This window comes from Trachinotus anak, unplaced genomic scaffold (assembly GCF_046630095.1).
Source record: "Trachinotus anak isolate AG129_WGS33_773 ecotype Australia unplaced genomic scaffold, CSIRO_AGI_Tana_v1 ptg000014l, whole genome shotgun sequence".
Taxonomy (NCBI): domain Eukaryota; kingdom Metazoa; phylum Chordata; class Actinopteri; order Carangiformes; family Carangidae; genus Trachinotus; species Trachinotus anak.
Window position 1 is genome coordinate 14,069,546 of NW_027273865.1, and position 26,536 is coordinate 14,096,081.

A 26,536-nucleotide genomic window follows, 5' to 3' on the forward strand; every position below is an offset into this window, starting at 1 on the left:
GAGTGTTGGACTGTCACATCACCCGACTCTAGGATATTGTGATAGATGTTACACTTTTAGTTAACGTTAAATAGCTGAAACTATTCATTAGTTGTGATTAGGGCTGAAATACTAATTGAAATATTATCAAAAATCACAACAAACACTCACTGTACCCTCCAGATGTAAATGAACATGATTGTTTGGGTATCAGCCCCCACCCCCACGATATATATAAAATTTTTGCAATTTAGAAAGGCAAAAATAAACACCGATACTGAAATCGTGACTCATATCACAATATCTGCCAAAATAATCACAATATGAATTTTTTTTTTGCATATCATCCAGTTGCATCACTTGTATATTTTGTTTCCCCAGTGAACACAATGAACCAACTTGCATATAAAAGATTTTATTACAAATCTAACATAAAATACGTTTTGTATTGTAAGTACTTGGCGTCTTCCATTGACATCTGTGAGTTGACAGAAAACGTATTTTTAATAAAATTTATTCTGTACATCCTGACAAGCTCAAGAATGATTAATGAAAAAATGCTTGGGTCTGAATTGTTAGGGAAGCACTTCTATTATGTCAGGCACATCACCCAAATCTTCAGCATCAAGTCAGAACAGGAGCATTTACCACAACCTCAAGCTTTAGCAGGTTGGGAGTGAAATTAGTGGAGAGGAGAAACGTTTAAGAGCCACACATGAGGCACTCATCTCTGTTCTCCAGAGAGCAAACCATGGCTGCAGTGTTGCGCTCTTTGATCTCCTGCTCTGAGGCTTTGGCCGGCTGCGGCTCCTTCAGCTTCTCCTTGTTGAGGGTGAACTGGATGGGGTTGGCGGCGGGCTTTGTCCTCAGGTAGTACATTCCTGTCTTCAGACCCTGTGGAGAGAAGAAGAGATTATAAACACACCGTTGCTCTTCACAGCGGTTTCTTCTTCTGTTCTGATTTGTCCTGCGGGTCCCACTCACTTGTTTCCAGCCGTAGAAATGCATGCTGGTCAGTTTGCCGTAGTTTGGCTCAGCGATGTGGATGTTCAGGGACTGGCTCTGGTCAATGAAGGCGCCACGGTCAGCAGCCATCTTCAGAATGGTCTTCTGGGAGATTTCCCACACCGTTTTATACAGCTGCTTCAGATCATCTGGAATCTCACCAATGTCCTTTTGGAAAAAACCATCAGATTATTTAGTCTTTAAGTCAGAACAGCCACCGAACTAGAGCTGAAACTGTTGGTAAATGAAGCTACTAATATGATAATGATTCACTGTTCACCGAGTCAAATCTGAGAGAAATGCCAATTAATTGAGAAGATAATCAGCAGATTAATCAATAATAGAAGCAATCATTAGTTACAGTCCTGTACTGGACCCCGGTTCTCCCAGTACAAAAAGGAAACAACTAGAAGTATTTAAATATTTATTTTGTTTTATCACGACTATGCCTGCAACTAATGCTTATTTTTTTAATCATGCCAATTACATTCTTGGGTAATTGTTTACTGTATAAAAATGTCAAAACCAGCAAATGTTTGGCATTATGTTCTCATGATGAAGTCGAGCTGTGATGTGTTTACTTTAGTTCTCTGAAGCTCACATAAGCAGATTTTTTTAATGCGTCGCCTTTAATTGTAACAATTAAAATAATGAAATCATCCTGATGCGACCCGGATGGATTACCTGAATGGATCCATTGTGAGCTATCAGCTGGTTCTTCATCTCCTCGTTCCACAGTCCTCTCTCCGTCAGGTCTTTGAGCAGATGAGGATTGACGATCTGAAACTCTCCGGAGAGGACCCTGCGGGTGTAGATGTTGCTGGTGTAGGCCTCGATAGACTCGTTGTTGCCCAGGATCTGGGCGGTGGAGGCTGTGGGCATCGGGGCCAGCAGCAGGCTGTTCCTCACACCGTGCTTGGCAATCTTCTCCTTCAGCAGCTTCCAGTCCCACAGGTCGGTGGGCGTCTTCTCCCACATGTCGTACTGGAGGATGCCCTTGCTGACAGGAGAGCCTTCGTACGTCTCGTAGGGGCCGAGCTCGGCGGCCAGCTCGCAGCTCGCCTCCAGGGCGGCGTAGTAAATGGTCTCAAAGATTTGGATGTTCAGCAGCTGAGCCTCGGGGCTTTCAAAGGGGTGACGCATCAGGATGAAGGCGTCGGCCAAACCCTGGACACCGATTCCTATTGGCCTGTGACGCTTGTTGGACCTCTCAGCTTCAGGCACTGGGTAGTAGTTAATGTCTATGATCTTGTTCAGGTTTTTAACGATTACTTTGGTCACGTATGACAGTTTTTTAAAGTCAAAAGTCCGCTCAGGGGTGACGTACATGTTGAGAGCGAGGGAGGCCAGATTACAGACCGCCACCTCATCCTGGCTGGTGTATTCAACGATTTCTGTGCAGAGGTTGCTGCATTTGATGGTGCCCAGATTCTGCTGGTTGCTCTTCCTGTTGCAGGCGTCTTTGTACAGCATGTACGGTGTACCAGTTTCTGTCTGGGACTCAATAATGGCGTACCACAGCTGCTGCGCCTTCACAACTCGCTTGACCCTCCCCTCCTTCTCATATTTGGTGTAGAGCTCCTCAAACTCCTCCCCCCAGCACTCGTCCAGCCCGGGGCACTCGCTCGGACACATCAGAGACCAGTCTTGGTTGCTCTCCACTCTCTTCATGAACAAGTCGGGGATCCACATGGCGTAGAAAAGATCTCTGGCTCTTTGCTCCTCCTTACCTGTGTTCTTCTTCAGCTCCAGGAAGTCAAACACATCGAAGTGCCAGGGCTCCAGGTACATGGCGAAGGCTCCAGGTCTCTTGTTGCCGCCCTGGTCCACATAACGCGCCGTGTTGTTGTAAACTCTCAGCATGGGGACCAGCCCGTTGGAGTTGCCATTTGTGCCAGCGATGTAGCTCCCTGTTGATCTGATGCAGCTGACTGCCACACCGATCCCTCCGGCTGATTTGGAGATGAGCGCACACTGCTTCAGTGTGTCATAAATGCCTTCAATGCTGTCATCCTTCATGGCGAGCAGGAAGCAGCTGGACAGCTGTGGCCTGTTGGTTCCTGCGTTGAAGAGCGTGGGAGAAGCGTGGGTGAACCACCTCTCTGACAGCAGGTTGTAGGTCTCAATGGCTGCATCGATATCTGTTTTGTGGATGCCGACAGCCACTCTCATGAGCATGTGCTGCGGACGCTCGGCCACTTTGCCGTTGATCTTCAACAGGTACGACCGCTCCAGCGTCTTGAAGCCAAAGAAGTTGTAGGAGAAATCTCTGTCGTAAATGATGGACGAGTTGAGGCGGTCTTTGTTCTCAAGAACAATGTCGAGGGTCTCCTTGGAGATCATGGGGGAGTGTTTCTTATTCAGAGGGTTGACGTAGTTGTACAGGTCCTCCATCACGTCACTGAACACTTTCTTCGTCTCTTTGTGCAGGTTGGAGACAGCGATCCGTGCAGCGAGGATAGCATAGTCGGGGTGTTTAGTTGTGAGAGTGGCGGCGATCTCTGCGGCCAGCGTGTCGAGCTCCACGGTGGTGACTCCGCTGTACAAACCCTGGATCACCTTCATCGTAATCTGGGCCGGGTCCACAAAGTCAGAGTTCAGACCATAGCAAAGCTTCTGGATGCGAGAGGTGATTTTATCGAACATGACGCGCTCTTGGCGTCCATCTGAAAAACAAAACAAATACACACTAAACCACCAGTGTCTTCAGTTGTCAGTCCGCAAAAATAAGCTCAGAAACCAGTGAAGATAAAAGTAATGGCTGGCTGAGAAATAATTCATGACAAATCCAGTGAGATCAAAGTCTGGACTGATCTGTGTCAAACAGGATTGTTAACCCCTTGAACCACTAGAACACTAAGAATAAGAAGAAGATTTTATATTTATTTATTTATTTATTTATTTATTTATTTATATCTTCCTTCTTATTTTAGTTTGACATGTGTATGGGCCTCTTCCTCTCGTCTTTGAAGCTACACTCAGGATATAAAAGCATTTCACCCATTAAAAATAATTCTGGAGACAATTCAGTCGATTATCAGGAAGTTCACTGGCAACTGATGACTGATTCATCTTTTTGGTCATTTCTTAAGCACGAATGCCAAATACTCTAGTTCTACTTCTGCAAATGTGAACATTTGTGTGTTTTCGTAGACCTCTACGATATAAAACAGAACATCTTTGGGTTTTGGCCGATTGGTTGGATAAAAGGGATAGAAAGGGATTTTAATGCATCAGTTTGGGTTTTGAAAATGTGTTATGGGCTTTTTCTTTAACTGTTAGATGTAATCACCATCAAAACCTTAATATTCTGGTTTCACAATAAAAAAATTTTTTTTTTAAATGACTAAAAACACTTACTCCAATTATTTGGAGCATTATCAGGATCAGATGCAAATACCTTTTGACTTGAGACAATATAAAATTTTGCTTTGATTACTGACAATTGTCCCGAACTGTTTGTGAGAGATGTTTTTCGACCATTGATATACAGTTTGGATTAGTGCTGGCTTAAAACAAAGAGCTTGAAGTTGTAAACTCAGCTACTTGCATTTCTCTGTCATACATGACGGTAAATTAATTATCAACATTTTGGACAAATGATCAGACAAAACAAGACATCTGAAGAGGTGACCTTGGTTGGTGGCAGTTTTTCACTGGTTACTGTCATTTTACAACCCCAAATGAATAATTGAGGAAACCTGTGATAATGAAAATCATCTTTTGTTGCAGCTCTAATTATCATTATTACTACTATTGCTGTTATTCCACCATCATGTGTGCAGCATGTGTACAAAACATACAGAAAATAATGCAAGCAACAAAAACTAAAGAAAAGTAAGTCTATTAGTTATATTTAACAAATCGCTACAATCACATTAAATAAAAATATCAATATTATAACAGCAAAAAGTAATAAGTGTGGGGGTGTACGATGGGCCTGTACACTGCCATCTGCTCACCTAATCCTAGGGTATTTTAAGTGCAGGTTTTCTGAGTGATTTATAATGAAGTTTCAAATTATTTTAAAAAAGTTTGAAAACACTTGTTTCCTTTTCCTGACCCCACCGCCTAACCCAAGCAAAGGAAACAGTCTCTCCTCAATCACAGCCACGCCGAGGTCCACTGTGACTTTGAGGTGGGACTGTATAACTTGGCTTTTTGGCGCCAACCACGACAAAGACTCTTCTGGCTGAGCCAATAAACAGCAGCCTCAGCACCCAGCTGAAGCACACGTGGTTCGTGTCCACATCCGCGTGGACGGGCGGGTCTCTAACGCTGGTTGGCCCGCTCCAGCACTGCGTGGTGGGTCTCGAAAGTGCGACTGAACACCTGATCCTCCTGAGCCGCGGCCCCGCATTACTGACAGAGGTAGCAGTGAAGCTAACCGAGGCCCGGGTCGCTCCGCCCCGCTCCGCAGCATCCACACAAACGCCTCACCTCGCTTGATGACATGCATACTGACGCGGTGTCGAGTCACTCTTCTCCCAAGGAAACAAGCAGCTCTCCGGCTACACGTTCAATCTCCCCTCGGTGTCACGGTGTGCGGCTGCTGAGGACCCCGCTGCCACACTCACAGGAGAAAGCGCGAATGACGCCCGGAAACCCCGCTAACGTCGTATTTGTACGGATGACGTCACTGACGACAGCAGAGATCGACAGGCGGCTTGGCCAATCAGCGGCGAGAGAGCGAGGGCCTTCGTGTTTGAGGACCAATCAGAAGAGCGCGGAATGTCAGATGGAACTTTAGAATCTGCCCGCTTCCTGTTCCGGTCTTCAAATGTGGCGGGAGAGAGAAGCAGGTCGTGTAAATATTAGTGTTGGATGTACAGTTTTAATGGCTCGTGTAAGGCATCCAAGGGAGTGAAAGAAGCAGATCAGGCTGAAATTAAAAAAAAATTAAAAAAATACAAACAACGCAAGCAGAATTGCAAGTTTGCTAAGTGTTTTTTTTTAATTTGAAGCAAAACCAAGATGTAAATGCGGAGGTTATTGGGTGGATGCATCAGACCCATCAAGAACCAGGAAAAACCTGAGAAGGATCTGATGAGGAAATACTGAGGTAAATTCATCACCACGCCCCACTGGAAATAATCCAAGCAGAAACTATTGTGGCTTTGTTTTTGTCCTAAACTAATAAAAGATGGTTACTAACTCAAAGGGGATTAAACACATAAAATAATCATGATAAACAGCTCTGGAAATTAACTTTTGGGACATGTCCTGACAAGACACAGGACTGGAAACAGGGAAATGTTTATTCTGCAACATCACAGTGGGTGGCGCTTAAGCTCCGCCCGGTTGCAACCGGTTGCAACGTTACATTACATAAAGTTTGATCTGATGCAAGATGACACGACTTTCAAATAAAGCCCAGAAATGTGCGCAACTTGTATTTTGTGGTGAACCGCGTCCATCATTTCTGGAAGTCCTTATAAATACTCTCCCGGGCAAAACATCAGAAGACATTTGTTCCTACAGACTAAAGCAAGGCAACAGAAAGTGGAGGAGGATGCAATGATCTGCATGGCTGTGTGGAGGGAAATGAAGTCTAAGAAGCAAGTTTATTTAAAACATTGGTTTATTATTCAAGAAGGTTGGAGTTGATTGTATTGATACTTGAAGACGTTTCATCCAAGAGGCTTCTGACTGCAGGGAAGACAGATGTTTGACCTCTGTGGGGTCAAACATCTGTCAAATACAGCCCGTTTATACTCAGTGTGACAAAGACAAGCACCATTAATAACACATAAAAACACGCAAAAAACTTTTGCATAACTATAGTCTGTACTCCCATTCAACAGGGGGCGTCAGCGCGCCACAAAGCTGTTTTTCAACCACCACAAAAACATGGGAGAGGTTACGCCGTTTGACCAGAGACTGCGAGGCTGTTAAATTTGTACATTTTCACAAGGACTTCTGAGCCTGAGGGGTCACACGGGTTTGCTGCACGGTCAGTGTGTCGCAGCCCCCCCCCCTCACCAGAGAGAGTGAAGCCCGGGACCCACAGGCTGGATGTGTCTCCGCAGGAAAATGTGTCCTGGAGGAACTGGACCGAAGCACTAGACTGAGTGTCCTCGATGACTGGGTCTTCAAGAGGCGGACCTCAAGGGTGGAGGATGGATGCGGAGACGGGGGCACAGACTGGTGCAAACACAGCCTGTTCACCCCGAGTCTGCTCGGTGTAGCGTCCCCTCGACTTCCTGCCCCCCCCCCCTGTCCCCCCCCCGCGCTCCTCCGCTTATCACACGTCGCCCTTAGGACCGACAGCGCCGGCGGAGAGACACTGTGTCCAGCCATGTCCAGGTCCAGCCGGCGGTACAAGCCTCTGCAGCAGAGCAACGGGAGCGGCTCTCTCCCCGGCTGTGACCGGGTCCGGATGCCCCGGGCCCGGGTGCTGCTGCTGTGTCTCCTCGGGTTTCTGGTGCTGGCGGTGGTGCTGGGAGTCTACCTGTCCAACGACACCGCCGGTGGACCCGTGCACCGCCTGCCCTCTGCGGATCTGACCAGAGACAGAGTAAGAGATGCCACGGAAAAATAAACAAGAGGTTGTGTGTTGTGTTTGGCTTCTTCTTTGTAACATTTCGGGAATAGCCAGACTCAGTGGTGTCAGGGATATTTACTCAAGCATTTGACTTGAGTGTTTCTATTTTCTGTCTGCATCTACTCCACTACATTTATTTTACTGCTGTAGTTACTTGTTACTCAGAATATCAAGGTTTGCCCTGAAAACTATGTGTCCAGATTATGAAATATATAAAATTACACTACCCAACAGTAAAAACAAAAATGGTTGAACTTACTTTAACTAGCGTCAATATAAAATATGTATGTAATATGCACACACAATATCAAAAGTTATATTATATAGTGCTATTACGCACATATTAGTGCATAATATCACTATATAATATAACTTTTGATATTTGCATACTTATGCAAGATTTTGAATGTAGGACGTTTACTTGCAATGGATTAATTGTAGGTATTTAGTGCTTTTTTTTTTTTTTTTTTTTTTTTTTTTTTTTTACTTTTAAATAAAAAATGCAAATACTTATCTCACCGCTGACGAGATACAAGTGTTATCAGTGAGATGGCTCAATGATTTTCTATTTATAATAATAACAACGTTTATTTGCAAACCACTAACCAAAGTTCTCTAAATCCAATTAACAAAGAAGGATACAGGAATAAGATCAACAAGGTCGAAACCAGTAAAATATATAAGACAAAAATCTAAAATATGCATTTTATGATACAGAAGATGTCAGACATAAAAGACATAGAAAAAATTAATATGATAATGGATTTTAAAAAAGTAGTTTTAAGAGGTGATTTTAGATTTACATTGAGTATAAGACTTGTTTTCCTTAACAATTCTTTTCCTCTCTCCTCTCCTGTCAAGTGCTGTAACCATTATTTGAATAATTGATTAGTAAGTCCATAGAAAATGAATCGTTAACTCTTTTGATGACTGAAGTGATTAATTGTTGAAGTGAATTCTGTAGCAAGCCAGTCGTTCCCCAGCTTCTTCATGCTGCTTGTCTTGGTTTCATATTGCCCTAAATTCAGTGTATTTGGGTTGGTGTGATTAAATGAGCAGATGTATGTGAATGCATCAGTCTGTTGCTGAAGTCAGTGACATTTTCACCATTTCCTGACATTTTCTATCCTAAATGATACCTTAAAAAAAATGACAGCTTAATCAATAGTGAAAATAACTGTTAATTTTAGCCCTAGTACTATTACTGTCTGTTTGATTATTTTGGATCTGTCAGGGTGTCAAAGCAGCAGCTCACAGTCATTGTAGCCGCCCCGAGCGTGCCACTTCCCACTGATAACACGTGTCACTTCGGCAGAGATGGCTTGGTTTTGATGTTGCTCATCAGTCTCTGGACTGTTATTCTTTACTTTTTAGTTGAGCCAATTTCATACATATGACAGCAGCTGCAACCACACATTATTTTCATTATTGGTTGATCTGCCTATTATTCTCTCAAATAATCATTTTGTCTATAAAAATGTCAGAAAATAGTGAACAATGGCCATCACAGTTTCCCAGAACCTTGAATAACATATCCAACCAACAGCACAAAAGAGAAATAAGTTTATAATTGTACATATAATGATAAACATCATATGAAGATTTTGTTGAGTTTGACAGGGTGGAAAATTGTTGGCTTTTTTTGCTTGACACATGTTTGCAACAATTATCAAAATAGATGCCAATAGATTTCCTGTCACGCAACTTTTCAATTAAGTGACTGATTGTTTCGGCCCCACACAGGATATCAACCCTCAGTTGAGATAAGCACAAACAAAACCAAATAACAAAAGGGGACACAATGGAGAAACCTCAGAGTGAGCAGCAGAGGATATATACAGTATACAAATATAACAATAATAATATGGAGTCACAGAATGACAACATTAGGTCAATAAGGAGTCAAGCAGTTGTGCACCATAAAGACCTGAAAAGAGGACAAACCCTCAAGTTCTATTTTCTGTTACTACACCACCTGCCAATCTTTTGTTCACAGCTCATTGTTCTTATTCCCACATCAGTTTTTTTATATTATCGATCTTGTCATCTCTCCTCCAGTTGTCCCACAAACCCAGTAAGTGCTCTCCAACTCAAATCCGCCGTCTGGCCTCTCAGGTGGATGGCACTCGTCTGTGGGAGACTCACCTGAGGCCCATCCTGATAGAGAGGCTCCCAGGGACACAAGGTAGCTGGGCCGTACAGCAGGTGTGTGTAAAACCTAAATGGTTTCCTCTTCCATGCAAATTCACTCAGTTTTTTAATCCAACCTCTCTTGCGCTGCTTCAGCACATCACCTCCACCCTGTCCTCACTGTCTGCTGGCTGGTCCATAGACCTTGACTCCTTCAAGTCTTCAACCCCTCGAGGCCAGGTCACCTTCACTAACATCGTAGCCACTCTGGACCCTTCTGCCCCTCGGAGGCTGCTCCTGGCCTGCCACTACGATTCCAAGGTCCTGCCTCCAGACCCCCAGGCCCCAGAGAGGGTGTTCCTGGGGGCCAGTGACTCAGCAGTGCCCTGTGCTATGATCCTGGAGCTTGCCACCTCTCTAGATGCCCAGCTTAGATCATTCAAACAGCAGGTGTGTGTTCAGTTGTGTTTGACTTCCTGGAAGTTGGAGCAGATGCTGACAGATTGGTTTCCTATTTGTTTGATCCTTTCCTCTGCTCCCTCCCATGATAAAGAGGCAGCATGAGATGCTGACGAGTATTTTCTTTCTTTTTTTTTTTTTTCTTAGACCCTCATTTTGTCCCTCTGCCTCTGAGGCTGCAGTATAGGGTAAAAATGCTGACTCTAGCCCCCTGTAACGAATGCAGCAGTCATCTGTATATAGCAGTGTCTCTCCAGAGGCTGTACTGTATGTAGTTACTGTAGGAACACACACATACTTGTATACGCACACTGCGTCAACACTGCAGAAAGAGGCTGGACTTGCTGCTTTTTGTAAAGTGCGTTTTAATGAGTTCCCTTTCTTTCCCTGTCAGAAACTTCCAGTTTCCCTTCAGCTCGTGTTTTTTGACGGCGAGGAGTCATTTGAAGAGTGGACGGCCACAGACTCGTTGTACGGCTCCCGTCACCTGGCTGAGCGAATGGCCAACACGCCTCACCCCGCAGGCTCCTCACACACCACCATGCTCCAGGCTGTGGTGAGGAAACTGCGTTTGCTCTGTACAGAAATACACGTTCTCATTGTAGTTCCTCACATCCTGATGTAGACACATGCTGAATTATGTATGAACAGGCTGAATTTAGCAGAAACACACAGCCCACTTTAAGCTCAAAAGCTGGAGCTCAGTCATGTTTAATGGGCAAAATCTAGTTACTGCTCTCGTGTAGTCATGTAACTCAACACTTCTGTTTCTGTGTGTTATGGTTTTTCTTTAAAGCAACATGTAACCTACTATGATTAAAAAGAAACTCAGTATTCAGTAAACTTGGCCAACTACTGACCGCTGTCTTTTCACTTTTAACTCTCCCTAGGACCTCTTTGTGCTGCTAGACCTGCTGGGCGGCCCTGATCCACTGATTGCCAATCACTTTGACAACACAGCACGCTGGTTTGACCGACTGATTGCTGCAGGTAAGTTCTGGCTGTAACTTTATCCCGAATATTTAAGTCCTTCTTTGTTGAATGCCCTAACTCTGCCTTCGCCCCTCATCCTTAGAGAAGAGACTCCATCGCCAGGGCCTGTTGACGTCTCACCCCTCAGAGCAGACGTACTTTAGGAAGGATGTGTATCTTGGACCTGTCCAGGATGACCACATCCCCTTCCTGCACAAAGGTGAGTGATAACACTAGGTGGGTTTCCATTCACCACATTTTCAATTTGGAAAAAAAAAAAATCTTAAAATATCACAAAAAAAAAAAAACATCTGTGTGGAACGATACAGTGTGGAGCTTGTGGAGCATTTTCCACACAGTTTTCCACCGTTTGAAGTTTGACTGATGCCCCTCTATTCAGCTGATTGGAAAATTAGTAGCACCAGTTGTTATATATAGAACAAACCAACTCCAAATATTCACATAACAGCAGTGGATGGAAACGCGCATTAGCATCGTATTTGATCATATTTTCCTGAAGTTTGGTTCAGAGTTGAACTACATCTGCATGGAAACCAGGCTATAGAAAGCCACATAGTTCATGATCAGTGCAGAAACCTGCCCCTGTGGATTCCTCCTGCACAGCATTAGGAGGATCTATCTCCTCCTCACCAGGGAGGCCGCCCAGGTGCTCATCCAGGCATTTGTCATCTTCTGTTTGGACTAACGCAGCTCCCAGCTGTAGCCTCTGCATCTGCCACCAGACCTCTGCAGCTGTGCTCAACCTCTTCAGTTTTCCAACTTCTCTGTTCACTGCACTGGCTTCGCTTTTTCAGCTCACAGCCGGGCATTCTTTTCACAATTAACGACTGATTCACAAATTAAGAGAATAATTGGCAGATTACTCATCATGTTTGTTTTAAAACAACATTATCAGAGGAGCTGTAGATTGATTTTCGGCTCCACTTTCCTGACTGAAAAACCAATTAAGAAAAAACTACATCACCGAGTTTTTTGGGATATATATGTCCTAATGATATAACGCATGATATCAGTCAGCATCACTACCTTCATGTTTCCTCTCCATCCGCCCACACAGGTGTCCCTGTGCTACATGTCATTGCCACTCCCTTCCCACAGTTCTGGCATACGCTGGATGACACCGAGGAGAACATGCACCGTCCCACTGTGGAGAACCTGACCAAGATCATGGCTGTGTTTCTGGCTGAATACCTGGGCTTCTGAACACGAAACACAAACATTGTTACACGTTAGAGGTGAAGGTCCATACAGCTGTCACCTGAAAACCTCTGCTCACTGTTACCCTGTTCTGGAGGACTAGTGCCGTTTATCACACTGGTCAGGAATGAATGACCAGGTGCGCAGGAGGAGACACCAGCTGAACTTTACCAAAGACTTGTTCCTGCCGAACTGTCCAGTCTCCTTGTTTTCATTTAATGAATTTGTTGGAGACCCTTGTCCAAATGTCTGGGAATGTGAAGCGGATACAGTCTTAATTAAAATATTATTCTAATGGCTAATGAGCATGGTACCTGAGGGGAAGCTGAGAAATGTGTTAATGATTTCGAAAGCACTCAAAATCAATATTTTTGCTTCATTCCTTAAAAAAAAAAAGATCTTAGCCTTATCCATTATATACCCCGTTAATGCACTAATGACTTTTTAAAAACAGACTTCACAATCAGTTGAGCTGCTGTGAACACTGTTCATACAGTGACAATGGTGACAGCTAGGTCAGACCTGTGAATTATTCTCTTCATTTTACCTTCACTTGAGTGAAGATCTATGGAAGCTTAATGCATTCACTTAAAAAAAACAAACATCTGCTCTGTTTTTCTGAATTAATAAGATCATTCTGAGATAACGATCTTGTTGATTCAGAAAAACAGAGCAGATTTTTTTTTTTCTCAAGTGAATGCATTAAGCTTCTGTAAAGATCCTCTTGGCTTTATAACCTGCTGTTGTTAATTGCTAGCTATATTATGTGGCTGTACTGCACAGTTTGCGTCAGTGTAAACATATTAGAGAGAAAATCCAATGAATGTGCTTTTACACCACGTTAAAGGTGTGAGAAGAGTCTTCAGTAAAGTTTGAATGGTTTATTTAGCTTCTCTCAGACGTTGATGCACCTTTGAGAAGTCAAAAACACTGAAACGCTGATAAACATTTTACCAGCGTAGTTCCATCTTAACTTTCCTTTAACAAGTTGAAGAACATGATCGTTATAAATGTAGGACTGTAGTGTGTAAGGATGAGTGAGAGACTTTCCAAAGTGTGTTGATCCACCGCAGCACTTTGCAGTATATCTGTGAACTGGTATGTTGAAGTGATTCCAGCCATATGACGCTTACTTTTAATGTCTGTCTTGTATTGTGTTCTACATGTTTAAGTCAAGGTACAATGTCTGCTGAGTCACGTTTTGGTAATAAAACAGTACTTGCAAAATGTTTGTTTTACTGACTCCAGAAAACAGATATTAAATTCAAGAAGGAGCAAAACAATGTTTTAGGAATATACGAGTCAAAAAGAAACAACCAAGTAAGGTAAGTGACAAATTAGACATATGAAGAGCTGACTTGGATGAGGTCTCCACACATATGACGTAGAAGAGGTGGCGGGTGAGAGAGAGGTGGAGGGGGTGGTGGTCTGAGGTATTGGGGATGTGGGCTGCCAGGAGGTGAAAGGTCTTTATCAGAGGAGGGGTGGACTTCTCCTGAAGGTCCTCCAGAGCTGAGGAGCAACAGAAAAATGCAGGCTAATTTCACACCACACTTACATATTACATCAGGTCCTAATTTAACCACAAGAGGGTGCTGTTTATAGTTTAAAAACTGAATAAAAGAATACCAATTGTACACTCAGTCAGCAGTTAATTAGGTTCACCTTACTAAAGCTATGTTGAATTGTATTGCGTTTTACTGACAGGTGTTGGCATTATTTTGCTCACACCCCCACCCACCACTGATATCAATGAGGGTAGGCTAAATAACAGAAACACCTCTCTGTATGATGCAGTGCAGTACAACAGCACCACAAAGTGCATCCTCCAATAGCTGAATCAACACCTCTCTAAAACAATTTCAGTAAAGTCTGAATAGGACTGTTGTATTAGACTGCATTAATGTTATCTAGGTGTATCGACAGACTATAAAGGGTGCACCTAATCAACCGCCAACTCAGTATAAATGTGCAACAGAAAGTAACAATTATAACTTCCATACCCTTTCTGTTTGTACGTGTAAAGTTTAGATTGCTGTAGGAAAGATGGTTTTCTTCAATGAGCTTTACAGATACACCCAAACCATTATTTCTACTTCCACCTGCTCTGTTCTCAAAAAGAAGGAACCAGAGAACAATGGCATAAAAAACAAATAAAAATAACTGACCACTGAATGTAATTTTGCTAACACGGTTATTGCTCTTTATTATTATTGGTTCACCAGTGAAGAAAAGTTAATGTTCATTCTCCTAATCAATGGCTTGATTAACCTCCTCAGGGTCCCTGGGGCAAAAATCTGTTGTTGGGTCCCTGCTGATGCCCACTATACATTTCCCCAGACAATTAGTTTGATTAATTGGTTTGTGGATTGGAAACGTTTAAATTGATTAAGTGTTTGTTTAAGAAAAATGCCTCCAATACACCACTTGGGCTCCAGGAAAAAATGGTGGGCCTTCACAAAATAATAATAGACAGATTTGCTGATAGTGAAAATAATTATTGGTTGCACATTTACAGTTCTCCTGTGATGGAGTAATAGCCTACTACCATGCCTGAGGTTTTCTGTTTATTAATTAACTGGAAGCATTTTGATACAACACTTGAACACATGGGCTAAGTATGAACTAATACAAGGTCTTTAACCTAGATTTTTGTCCCGTAACAGGACCAGGCACACAAGATGAAGGACCTGTTGTAGTTGTTAATTGTACTTTAAGGTCTTCATTTGGGTCATTTAGTTGTGACGTTTGATTGCCTAATCATTTGATTGGCTGGTCTGAAGTTATTTGTTATCACTCCGCCGTGCAAAACGTGGTGGATTAGATTGATTTCGGACCAATTTTATTTAAACTCCAGCCGTGACATTTCCAGGCAGGTGATGATAACCACACATTAAACAACACATTTTGCTTGTCGCCCGATTTTGTTGTTAAACTGCAACGGTTAGTTGCCCTCAGTGTGTATCCATCCGCCTCTGGAGGTTGCGGTAAGTCTGCTAGCTAAAGTAAACTAGCTAGCTACCTCATCACGTTTATCTGTCATGTAAATTTTAAATATTTTCTAAAATAACTTGCTATTACAAAGGACAGCGTTCAATTATTAAAATGAGAGGGTTCGCCGACCCCCTCACTAACCCGGTAACGTCGGTGGTTCGGTCCCTCTGCCTGCGGTTCTTGAACCAGTTGCTGACCTGTGTGGTTGTCAGGCCGGTGGCCGCTGCTAGCTCCCGCTTTTCCCGGGTCGAGGGATACGGTTTGTGATGGTACCAATCCCGCAGTATATTCCTTGATTTTTCCTGTTAAAATGTGGATAAATAAAGTGAAATCTAAAGACAGTTACAACACTAATGCATAGAAATACAAAGAAATTGAGGTACTTCTATCAATGCTTAAATCAGAAGAGTTTGAGCTGTTTTGTAGGGAGCTGCACTAGTTGTGTAACAATATTCTGTCTCAAACTTACTGCAGATCTTGCACATATGTGATAAATCAATGTAATTTGCTCGTTTACCTGCTACTGCTGTCTCTTAACGCTTAATGTGCAAATTTAGTTTCCCACACAAGTTTGCGTATGAGTGTAATGTGTGCAATATTATAAATGATGCCAAAACGGCTGGTGTCCTCTCCGCTCGACAAGCTCCAGTCCTTATCAGCCGTGAGTTGGTGGGACCTCAGCACAAGGCTGAGGCGCAGGCCAAAGCAAGGGCTTTCCTGCCACCAGGAAATGTCCCGGTGCTCTCAATAGACTGCCCGCCACAATTTCCCACAGAGGACTCGTGAGAGTAAGTGGAGCTATGTGAGGCTTCAATAATGCCAATCACAGCAGTTCCTCTCATCAGTAACTGACAGTTGGATGAGCCAAGACAGCAGGAAACTTTCCTCCAAAGACAAAAATAATGAGTACAGTTAAATAGAGGTTGAGCTCAGTCCACACACGAATACAGCATGTTGCATTTATCATACACCATCCCAAGTCTGTGTCACTAGTGTTTCAGGAGACGCTGCCATTCCTGTCAGTACATGCAGGGTGCACATGTTTCAGTAGACAGTCATATCTCTGTACTGATGTTATTCAGATTAGATTTGATTTCTGATAGGATGTAATTTTGATTCTCAGTTGATTTGATTTGATTTGTCAGTCATGCAGTTCATGTATTCACACATACAGGAATATGGTTTAACCAAGGGCTAGCTTGGGTTTGCAAATGGACAGTAGGGATATGAATTGTCCCTAACAATATTTCAGTGAACTCATTTGCACTATATTTGGAGTGAAGTCACATTAGATGATTAGATGTGCCCTCCCAGAGGCTACATCACCAAGACAACTGATTTAGGCATCACTCCCTCTGGCCATGATGCCCCGAAAATCATTGTTGTAATCATTGTAGCCTTCTGTCAAAATCTTCAGGCTGCTTTAAAAACGTCACTTCAGCAGTCCTTGCAGCTTGGATTGGTTGTGTGCATATACTATGCTAATTGTTTGATTTATTTTCCAACTAGAAAGGTTAACTGTCATTTCAAACAGAGGCTCTGGCACCTTGGGTCCCTCGGCTGGTGCCCAGTAGGTCTATTCAGTAATCCTTCCATGGGTATGTGGTGAAAGTCAAGATGTGCTATTACTAAAAACTGAAATGCCTTTTAAAAGTAGGCCACCTATATGTAAAGTAGGTGTTACCATTCCATATTTATTCATGAGTTATGTTGTAATGTTGAATGGTGATCAGCATTGTAACTTCGTCAGTTGTGGAAAAAGTCATCACATGCTTAGAGTAATGCCAAAGTGAGTGTAAGCCTACTTTTGAGTGCGTTAACCTACAACAAATAACCATATTTTTGAGAAGGATCATATATTTTTCACGTAAAGTCTGAACCTGTGAAGTAACTCATTATACTCTAATTATAGATGTTAGAGAAATAGTACAGTCAAATATTTCCCATTGAAATGTTGTGAAGTATAGACGTACAAAGTAACATAAAATACTCAAATGAAATATAAGTGCTGTAAAAGTGTATTTACAGTATGTACACTACTTGAGTAAATGTACATAGTTACTTTTTACCACTGATCTCTGCGGTCTGCCTCTTTCACTGGTGCATAAGTTGTATAGATGCCTAACTTTCATGTACAATGTAGTGCTTACCAGAAGGTTAAATAACAGGCGAGGAGCCCATTCAGGATAATATAATATTTTGTCTACCTTGAAGCAGTAGTTGGTCTCCTCTCCATCCCAGATGGTGTGAGGTAGAGGAAACTTTCGCCTTACACGATACTTCCCCACAGCTCCCAGGGGTTGGCCCTTTTGCCTCTCAGCCTCTATGTAGTGGGCTTGGAGCCAGAGCTGCTGTAGCAGCGGGTGGCTGCGTGGGGAGAAGGAAAAGCCCTCCAGCAGGGTGTAGAGTTCAGAGAAGTGCCCCTGGTGAAAGGCCACTGCAGCTTTAGCCTTCAGCACACTCTCCAGCTCCCCAGGGCAGGGAGAGGAGGAGGTGGAGGAAGAGGAGAAAGAAGGGGCAGGGAGAGTGCGGAGAAAGCCAGCAAGATGATCCATGCAACCGCTCTGCAGTAGTACCTCGCACACACAAGCGACCTGCTCTGCTGTGAAGATCATCGCTGTGGAAACTGGATGGTAGCCCAAAGTCTGTGTGAGGATATCTTCTAACAACCTCTCTTAATATCAAGTTTGAACTGAAGAGAGCTGAAGCATCTGTGGAACACTGTGGCTTGCATGTGTGTTTATCATTTCTCATCATCATGCCCTGGCAGAATCAAATCTTAGGTAACCTGAGACCATCAGGGTTATAACAACACCCCATACACCCCCCCTCTCTTATACAAACACATGCGTACACACCCTTCCACACATTTTGGCCCTTTGCTATGCTATTGTACTGGCATTCACCCAGTGCGTGACGGTTTCACAATGCAGGAAGAAAATGCATTTGAATAAAATTTTCTTGCCAAATTAGGAGCGCAATTCACTGACAAATAGTTTCACTACTTGCAGTAATTCACACTGTAGTCATTTTGTAAATGTAGTTTATTACAATATCATATAATATAAAAAAATAGAATGCATTTGAATACAAAAATGAGAAAACAAGAACCTTGAATGACAGACACAAATGATCCCTTTCAGAACTATCAAAACAGTCGATCAAAATACAATATCTTTGGTTAAATCTGGAGTCATATACATTATGTGTCAGGAAGGTGAGTAAAAAACTGATCCCACACTACAAACAAACAGGACTACAAATGTGCATATGCCCTCACAGGCATTTATGTCAACATACTTTGGTAAGAAATGGCTCATATAAACAAACACAAGCTACCACATTTTACATACATAAAGAGCACATTTCCCTTTACCCTTACCTAATTTAAATGTTCAGTAAAATTCAGACTAAAATTGATTTGTCCAAGCCATTTAATTATCTACCCAAAGGGCACTGGGAACAAATTACCTTAAAATTTATTACTAAGGGGGTGACCTATTTAAAAATGAGTATTAATGACCTCATAATCAATTTAACACCTGTAGTCCGAGATTGTAAAACCTCAGTTTGCACGACGATCTGACCTTCCAAGTGAAAATGAATATCATTTCCTATCAGCTTTTTTGCCCCAAGGACTCATTTTCTTTCAGTTAAAACTAAAAACTGATTGATACATGCTTTAAATAGATTAAGTGTACAAAAGAGACAAACAACAAACATACTAAGAAAAAAAACAAAACACATAGGCCATTATTGTAACTAGATGCGATACTGAAGTATATTTTTGTGTACCATAATTGGCCAAAGATTTGACCACTGCCTGTGTTATGACAGTAGAAAGCTCATACAATGACAAGCATTATAGGTTTAAACTGAAGGAGCTATTCCATCAATTTACAACAGATCCCATCAGGAAACCAGTATTCTGCTTTCTGATTTACCTTTAGCTGTTCTTTCAAGTGGGGATTATCACTGTCCAATTAAGAAATAATAGAAAATTTCTGAACAGAACATGAGTCGTACCACTGTCATAACAACATGGCAGCGCAGCGTAAACATTGTGTGAATGAAATGTGCAAAATATACAAAAATAGGAGTTAGAGCTTTGACTGCGCAACCAAAACTGTCACATTATGTTTCACTGGAGATCAAACAGATACAGAAATGTGGGTGTTTGTAAAACATCAAAACATTTTTTTCAAAAATAATAAGGCACTTAACAACATCAACGGACAGAGATTTCAGATGCATTTGACAACAAATGTCACTTAGTGGGATCACAGCAAACGTTTTAGTGTAACGCACTGTCAGGCTTCATTTAAAAGCTCAGTATTTCAAAGCTCCTTCTCATCTCCCAAGTGCACAGGCTTTTTGACTCAGCCACTGTGCCACTTAGTGTCCTATAAACTACTAAACATGCATTGCATAGAGTATAAACCCTTTTATTTCCTGTGGTATATTCTTACTGATGTGGTGAAGCATTCTCCATAGAAAACGGCTGAAAGTTATTTAAAACAGTGTACTGAAAAGATGGACATAGGCTGCATGTTTATACCCATACTTCAGTAACGTGTAGTAATAAAACACTGTATAACCTTTCAAGCTCTGATGTAATAATAGTGGAAGAAAACAAATTTTAGCAGATTCTCATAAAGCTCAACCTTCTCAACTCACTTCTGTTTGTGAGGAATATAATCTTCACTATATTCCTGGAGTGTTGGTCGAACAATATGTTCAGGCTGTGAACAACAAAAAGAAAACAAACCCAAACCCCTAAATCTCTTCAGTTCTGGACAGGCAGGCAACTATTTCAAGACCTGTCCATTAGCCAGATAGTCTGGTGTATAAGTATTGCAATGGATCCTCAACAAACTACTTGTACTGCCAGAAAAAACCCAAGGCATATTTTTCTAAGGACAGCTGAACTTTGTCTGCAGTCCACAAAGATGAGCTGAGAGACTTGGCAAAACCTTGAAACCTTGTATAATATTGTATTTTTTTTAACACCAGGACCTGTAACTGGGCCAAGCAGACTAATCTGTGTTAATTCTTTTGTCTGAAAATAATAAAACGGGTAAGGCACATAAGGATTTTAGTTAAAAGGCACAAAATTCTCAGGAAAAAACTGGAATAGTCAGATGTTGACCCAGCAGGTGAACATCACATTTAACCCTGCGCATCCATGAGAAATAGAGCTGCAGAGGGTTAGAATCAAAAGTGCCAGCTCAGGCCCTACTGAGAGAGCATCATTGAACCTCAGCATATTGTAAAAGACATTTATGTCTGAGGGTTGACAATGTTGAATAAAATCTTTCAGATCAAGTACAAAAAAACCTACTGTGTGTTTTATCTTTTCTTTTTTTTCAAGACGTGGTGTTGCTACATGGGGACTACAGGCCCAACTCATCATCCACAGGGACAGACTGGAGCTGAGTAAGAATCTTGGAGTCCCCATCCATCTCCTCTGGATTTCCCAATGGTGAGCTGGCTTCCACATCCTGCTCCGGAGAGGAGCTTCCCAGAAGCAGCGACTCTCCTCCGGGGAGGCCTAACAAAGCCGGGTCTACAGGTAGGTCGCCCTTGCTGCGGACATCAAACAGAGTTAGACTGGCTGAAGTGGAGAGGGGCACAGGGCTCCATGCTGGCTGGGACAGTTGGGTGCTGGGTGTGACTCCACTGTACATGGGACTGAGGGTGAGCATGCTCTCTGGAGTGAGGGTATTTGGCGTTGTGGGGATGACTGAATGGTCCAGCGTATGAGGGGAGGGGACGGCAGGTGTGTGGCTGGTCGCAGCCCCGGTCTCTGGAGCGCAGTATGGTGGAGATGAATTGATGAAGTTCAGAGGAGATGATGTGATGCCACTGGGGGTTGGGCCCGAGGTGGTTGAAGGCTGGGCGAGCACAGGAGGGGTGGAGGGAGTGAGAACGGGGCTCAATCCATTAGCAGGGATGGTTGAAGCCTCAGGTACTGGTTTCAGGGGCAAACTGGTGAGTTGAATGCCTGCTGGGATGGTCAGAATCAGCTTGCCTTGCTGGACACTCAGGTAGGGGCTTCCACCAAGGAGAAGGTTACCTACAGTGGTGACAAATGACAAATTGACAGCAGTCAAAATTGTGCAACAACATTCAAGCAAGAGGCGCAACACTATGAGATATAGCATCTTTATCAGCACCAATACAGCTCTTTAATACTTATTCTTAGAGTATTCTTAATTTGCAAACCATTACTTATATTGACATGTATTTTACACAATAAACATTTGCTTTAAGGGAAAAATATTCATTAGTATGCATTAAAAATATTCTGTCTGTCTAGCCAAATATTCTCTGGTTCCAACTTGTAAGTTGTGAGTGTTTTCTGCTTTTCTTTGTCTTGTGTGATAGTAAACTGAATATATGTAGATTTTGGACTGATGGTAAGATAAAAAAAAAAGTGACATGACAACACTTTGGGCCTTAGTAAACTTTGATGGAGTAATAATAAATGATGATATCTAATGAATTTAGTGTACCTGGAGGAGCAGAGGGCAACTGAATGATCCCAGAGTTGAGGAGTTGCACACCGGGGGCCATGCTGGTTGGGGGGCCCACGCTCTGAATGGGCCTCAGCTGGTTTATCCTGAGAGGACCCTGTGTGACCGCTCCCGCTGCAGGAGCTGAAGTCAGGATCTGTAAGGGCACTCCGGCAGAGGGGATGGAGAGAGAAGGACTGGCTGGTACCACTTGGGGGAAAGAGATGGTGGAGGACGTTTGGATGGAGGAGACTGGAACCAGCTGAGGCATGGAGAGCGGGACTAACTGTGTTGGTGTGGTGGTGCCTTTGGCTTGGGGGACTGGGACTACTTGTGTTGGGGAGATGGAAATGACCTGTGGAGCCTGTATTTTGCTGGGTGAGGAGTTTGTGGTTTGATCCCCCAGTTGCTGTGCCATTCGCTGTGTCAGCTGATTGTTGTTAAGCTGTGACATGGAGACTATGGTTGGTGCACCTTCAGGCAGAGATGTTGAAGCATCCTGTTGCTGTTGCGCGAGTCTGTTGCCTGTGTTAATTGTCTGGGGGCTTTGAAACTGAGGAGCTGGTGGGGTGAGGGGTGATACTGGGACCAACTGAGGACACTGGGACATCTGGGCTCCTGAAGAGTGCTGGACCAGCTGGGATACTGGTATACCCTGGATGGAAGGCACAACCTGGGGCAGAGAGAAGACCTGAGGGGTGGCACTGCTGGTGGAAACTACAGAGCTATGAGTATTTAACTGGGAGCCAGCAGTGGCGAAGACAACATACTCCCCTTGCTGACTGGAGAGAGGAACGGCAGAACTGGAGATAACCATGCCTGCAGATGACATAGAGGCTGGGAGTGTGAGGGACTCCTGGCTGTTTTGTGTTAAAACTAGTGAGGGGAGGCCGTTTGGAGAGGACAGAGCTGGTGAAGAGGGGGACAAGGATGAAGAAGAGGAAGATACTGTCTGACTGCTGCCCTCTGATTCAGGCACACTCATGTAATCCATTGCATTGCCACTGTCTGTCTTGGTTTGCAGAGGGAGAGAGATTATGGACGGAGGATTTGAGACTGGTGTGGTGTTAGTGCCAAGAACAACTGCTGGAAGACTGCTTGTCTTGGCCTCCATGGCTGATACCTGCTCCGCCACAGAGACTGCCTGCTGTGGCTGCTGCTGCACACTGATACTAGATTTGGTTATTACCTGAGCCCCGTTCAGTATCAAAGGAGAGCTAGCTGCAGCAGGACTCAGTGTGACTGTCTGGCAATCGCCCAAGCTCAGCCCGTTAATTATGACACCAGCACCAGTGCTGGAGATCAGGGAATTCCCATTGAGCAGTAATGGCTGAGAGGCAGTGAGGAAGCCACCCGATCCGTTGAGGATGAGCTGGCCTCCTGTGCTACAGGGGACTGCAGAGAGAGAGATGATGGAAGCTGTGGAGCCAGCAGCCTCCTCTGGTTTGTCTGGGGTGTCGTCCATGGCGCTTGCCTCATCCTCAGTGCTGTGGTTCCCATCAGACTCACTGAAATGGAATTAAAACAAATGGGTGAAATAAAAGGGAAATGTGTGTGGCTAGAGTGTCAGGCACTGGGATAAATACTTTTACAAATGGTCAGCATTTTCTAATCATTTTCATGCTTTCATGACAAATTTAATTGATGCCATATGTTTTAAAAAGCGATCATCAATCTTGCACAAATGAACCAAGAACCCCCTCGGGACAACATTGTACCCACAAGTACTCACTGTATGTCATTAGCCAACAGAATTAAGAGTCTGATAAATAAACAGGAAAAACATGGTCTGTGTATCTGTGCACTGGATCTTAGCTCCTGATGTCCATTAGGTTGAAAAGGCAACATTTCAACCACACAAAGTCTCCATCAGGCTTCATGATGTATTAAACACCATTTTTGAGAATTTATTTCATTAATGTTAGAAATTGCTAAAATACGTATGACGATTGTTTGGATATTTTAGTGGATAATATCTTGCCGCACTAATTTCATGCTCCAAAATGGCGGTTAAACAGATATCTCTATGACCACCTGCCGCCCTCATGTCCTGAAAGAGCAAGTTATGTGTATGAGAGGTTCTCCAGCCCAGAGATTCTCAGACAAACAATATCCTTCCTGTAAAACCGGTCGTGATACTCAGCATGTCCCTTCACTGACTGCACTCTGGACAATTTTATTATCTGATCATTTTTAAATTATCGCAATAGCCACTCAATATTTTAATGGTCATTTGTTTAAATGTCCAATTTTTGTAATACATGTCAGAAGTTGTCTTTTAGTCAGCTCTGGCACATTTGCACCATTTATAAACGTGCCCTGTCTCTGGTGATAAAACCAATGATTAAATACATTTTATCAGGCTATTCGAAGATGATGACATAAGTAATTTGTGTGAGAAGAACTGCAAAGCTAACATTTTCATGGCTATATCCATTATTAGTCAGCCAATCTATTTAAAAACAAGCTTATTAAGTTTCCTGTATATATATCCTCTATTTCAAAAGGGGAAAGTAAACAGGAAATGAAATATTTTTGCAGTTTTAGATTCAAATCTTCCACCTTCCACCTCTGTGTTGCGTAGATATGTCAGTGGTCAACTTGGGGTGTGATGACAAAGATACCAGCCATTCAGCACTTTTTTTTTTTTTTATTAATCATTCACTCTCTTTACCATCCTACCCACAAAACCAACCATATTCTGCAGTGCATCAGTACAAGGCTATCTCTGTGCAGGCAGGAAGATAAAACCAGATCAGATTCCTAGAAACTCTTTTAGGGCCAGTGCTTGGTTAATGTGTGTAGGAAAGGACAGCATCCTGGTCGTTCGTGCGGATCCACTCTCTGCTAGACCACCACAAGCCCTCAAACTTGATTAGATAAGTCTGCTTTACTCTCTCTTATCTCCTCACAATTTGCCCCCTCCCCCTCTTGCTTGGTGAAATAAAAGTCTGAGATATCAGCCTGTGTGATTTCTTACCACCCCCCACCTCCTCCAGCATAAACTCGTTTTTCTTAACCTTGGTCACCCTGGCTCTGCAGGCCCTAGGCAGTGGTGCAGGCTTTCAGGAAACTTGAGCCATGGTGGGCGCCTGGATCTCACATTTCATAACAAAGCAACATGCTCTTGGTGTCGGACCTGAGAGGCTTCACTGCTGTCAAAAGTCAGCTCCCAAGTCCATCTTCTTGCTAAATGCGATGCTTTTCGTTGATAGTTTTGTCACTTGAAGCTTTACTGTGCACACAGTCCGTCTCCGCTGCCCTGAGCAGGCCTGCAGGCTTTGTTTACCCTTCAGGTTTGGTCTGTGAGTTTCACTGACTCTTCTGTGTGATCGATTGAGACACAACACAAAGTAACGTGTCGCTCTCAGGGACAAACACCTTCAGTCAGCAGTCGCCTGCATTGTGGCGGATACGATCGAAAAACTGAACCTAAACGATTTGATAAATGCAACAAATGAAGTGTGTTTTGAGTGTTGGCGGTCTTGCCTTTTGCTGTGGGTCCCGGACGGGGTCCTGTCCCTCTGCCTGCGGTTCTTGAACCAGTTGCTGACCTGTGTGAGGGACAGCCCGGTGACTTTGGCCAGGTTCTTCTTCTCGTCCGGAGTGGGGTACCTGTTGCTCTTGTAACACTCCTTCAGAGCATTTCGTGACTTCTCTTTGAAACAGTACACGGTCTCCTCTCCGTCCCAGATAGTTTTGGGCAGGGGGAACTTCTTCCTGAGCCGGTACTTGTCCACTGCGCCCAGGCTGCGGCCCCGGGACCTCTCCGCCTCCTTGTAGCGGGCTTTCAGGTACAGGTCCTGCAGGAACCCGTGGTTAGACGGATGAAAGTCGTGGCTCTCCAGGATGGCGTAAAGCTCCTTGAATTCCTCCCGGTGGAAAGCCACCAGTGCCTGGGCCTTGAGCAGGGTCTCGTTGCCACGTAGCAGCTCGGACGAAGGAGGTATGGTGGAGAGAAATCTCCACAGGCGATCCACATTGCCCGCCTGCAGAAGGGCCTCGCAGAGACATGATACTTGGTCAGTGGAAAAGCTCAGAGCCGACTTCTGGAAACTTTGGAGCAATTGTTCCGAAACTTGGACCGGGTCTGTCTCTTCTTTGGTCTCCGGTGCCGTCGGCTCCTCTGGGCTATTCTCAGATTGTTCTGTAGACTCCAAAGACAAGGAAGCCATTTTTACTTTAACTTTTTTTCCACCAGTAGTTCCTCCTCCTCTCTCCCTCCCTCCCTCCGCAGCCCTGCGCTCGCTCCCATTCTCCGCCAGCCGACCAAACCATGAATGTGCCTGCAGACGACCAGCTGTCACGCCCCTTTTCCGACTCAATAGGGGCCCACGGTCTGTTTTTCAAAGGTGCTTATCACTTATGCAAATCTTCATGTGTTATAATAGCCCAGTGTTTACAAATAAACACGTTTCTTTCATAAATTAACTCTTTTCACATCTGCTGTTGGATAAAACTTGTTCCACAGCAATAATATGACATTTCACAAACATCTGACTCATGTGGACTGTGGAACAAGTAGAGGTTTTTAGACTTGAGTGAAAGAATCAATATTTTAATGTTAAAATACAAGCAAAGGTTATGCAGTCTCGATTTTGCCTGTGTAAAAGTGCACCTCTTTATAGCAAAAATGTACCCACTTAAAGAAAGAGCTGATAGAAAATCAAACATTCTGGTGACCAAGTCATCATTTCAGGCACTTTTCAAACAAAAGTGT

At 43.5% G+C, this 26,536-nt stretch overlaps 4 protein-coding genes across 5 annotated transcripts; 1 reads left to right on the plus strand and 3 right to left on the minus strand.

The window, feature by feature from the left end:
- Positions 1-378: 378 nt before the first annotated feature.
- On the minus strand, positions 379-5,596 carry LOC139631738 (ribonucleoside-diphosphate reductase large subunit). Its single transcript, XM_071496229.1, has 4 exons — positions 5,425-5,596; positions 1,669-3,650; positions 964-1,152; positions 379-873 (listed from the first exon to the last, which is right to left on the minus strand). The coding sequence occupies exons 1-4, from the start codon at positions 5,441-5,443 to the stop codon at positions 682-684; spliced, it is 2,382 nt and encodes a 793-aa protein (XP_071352330.1). The 5' UTR covers positions 5,444-5,596; the 3' UTR covers positions 379-681.
- Positions 5,597-5,691: 95 nt separating this feature from the next.
- On the plus strand, positions 5,692-13,534 carry qpctla (glutaminyl-peptide cyclotransferase-like a). Its single transcript, XM_071496232.1, has 8 exons — positions 5,692-6,046; positions 6,789-7,501; positions 9,587-9,733; positions 9,815-10,108; positions 10,512-10,673; positions 11,008-11,107; positions 11,193-11,309; positions 12,168-13,534. The coding sequence occupies exons 2-8, from the start codon at positions 7,283-7,285 to the stop codon at positions 12,311-12,313; spliced, it is 1,185 nt and encodes a 394-aa protein (XP_071352333.1). The 5' UTR covers positions 5,692-6,046; positions 6,789-7,282; the 3' UTR covers positions 12,314-13,534.
- Positions 13,431-18,208, minus strand: six9 (SIX homeobox 9). Of its 2 annotated transcripts, none has more exons than XM_071496233.1 (3): positions 17,509-18,208; positions 15,443-15,603; positions 13,431-13,819 (listed from the first exon to the last, which is right to left on the minus strand). In XM_071496233.1, exons 1-3 carry the CDS (start codon positions 17,914-17,916, stop codon positions 13,645-13,647), a joined length of 744 nt encoding a protein of 247 aa, XP_071352334.1. In that variant the 5' UTR covers positions 17,917-18,208; the 3' UTR covers positions 13,431-13,644. The 2 variants fall into 2 exon arrangements, with proteins under 2 accessions (XP_071352334.1, XP_071352335.1); XM_071496234.1 differs by having other exon boundaries at positions 13,650-13,819; positions 15,499-15,603.
- Positions 18,209-18,327: 119 nt separating this feature from the next.
- On the minus strand, positions 18,328-26,030 carry six5 (SIX homeobox 5). Its single transcript, XM_071496230.1, has 3 exons — positions 25,306-26,030; positions 21,817-23,324; positions 18,328-21,377 (listed from the first exon to the last, which is right to left on the minus strand). The coding sequence occupies exons 1-3, from the start codon at positions 25,989-25,991 to the stop codon at positions 20,695-20,697; spliced, it is 2,877 nt and encodes a 958-aa protein (XP_071352331.1). The 5' UTR covers positions 25,992-26,030; the 3' UTR covers positions 18,328-20,694.
- Between the last annotated feature and the right edge of the window lie 506 nt (positions 26,031-26,536).

Excerpts from the sequence above, each read along its gene's own strand:
- qpctla (XM_071496232.1), top strand. The coding sequence starts at position 7,283 with ATGTCCAGGTCCAGCCGGCGGTACAAGCCTCTGCAGCAGAGCAACGGG. Across the intron at positions 7,502-9,586 it reads CGGATCTGACCAGAGACAGA|TTGTCCCACAAACCCAGTAA; the intron begins GTAAGAGATGCC and ends TCTCTCCTCCAG. Across the intron at positions 10,109-10,511 it reads TTAGATCATTCAAACAGCAG|AAACTTCCAGTTTCCCTTCA; the intron begins GTGTGTGTTCAG and ends TTTCCCTGTCAG.
- LOC139631738 (XM_071496229.1), bottom strand. Across the intron at positions 1,153-1,668 it reads CTCACAATGGATCCATTCAG|GACATTGGTGAGATTCCAGA; the intron begins GTAATCCATCCG and ends TTTTTCCAAAAG. Across the intron at positions 874-963 it reads ATTTCTACGGCTGGAAACAA|GGTCTGAAGACAGGAATGTA; the intron begins GTGAGTGGGACC and ends TTCTCTCCACAG.
- six9 (XM_071496233.1), bottom strand. The coding sequence starts at position 17,916 with ATGATCTTCACAGCAGAGCAGGTCGCTTGTGTGTGCGAGGTACTACTG. Across the intron at positions 15,604-17,508 it reads AGACCAACTACTGCTTCAAG|GAAAAATCAAGGAATATACT; the intron begins GTAGACAAAATA and ends ACATTTTAACAG. Across the intron at positions 13,820-15,442 it reads CGAACCACCGACGTTACCGG|CTCTGGAGGACCTTCAGGAG; the intron begins GTTAGTGAGGGG and ends GTTGCTCCTCAG.
- six5 (XM_071496230.1), bottom strand. The coding sequence starts at position 25,991 with ATGGCTTCCTTGTCTTTGGAGTCTACAGAACAATCTGAGAATAGCCCA. Across the intron at positions 23,325-25,305 it reads TCCGGGACCCACAGCAAAAG|TGAGTCTGATGGGAACCACA; the intron begins GCAAGACCGCCA and ends ATTCCATTTCAG. Across the intron at positions 21,378-21,816 it reads GTTGCCCTCTGCTCCTCCAG|GTAACCTTCTCCTTGGTGGA; the intron begins GTACACTAAATT and ends TCACCACTGTAG.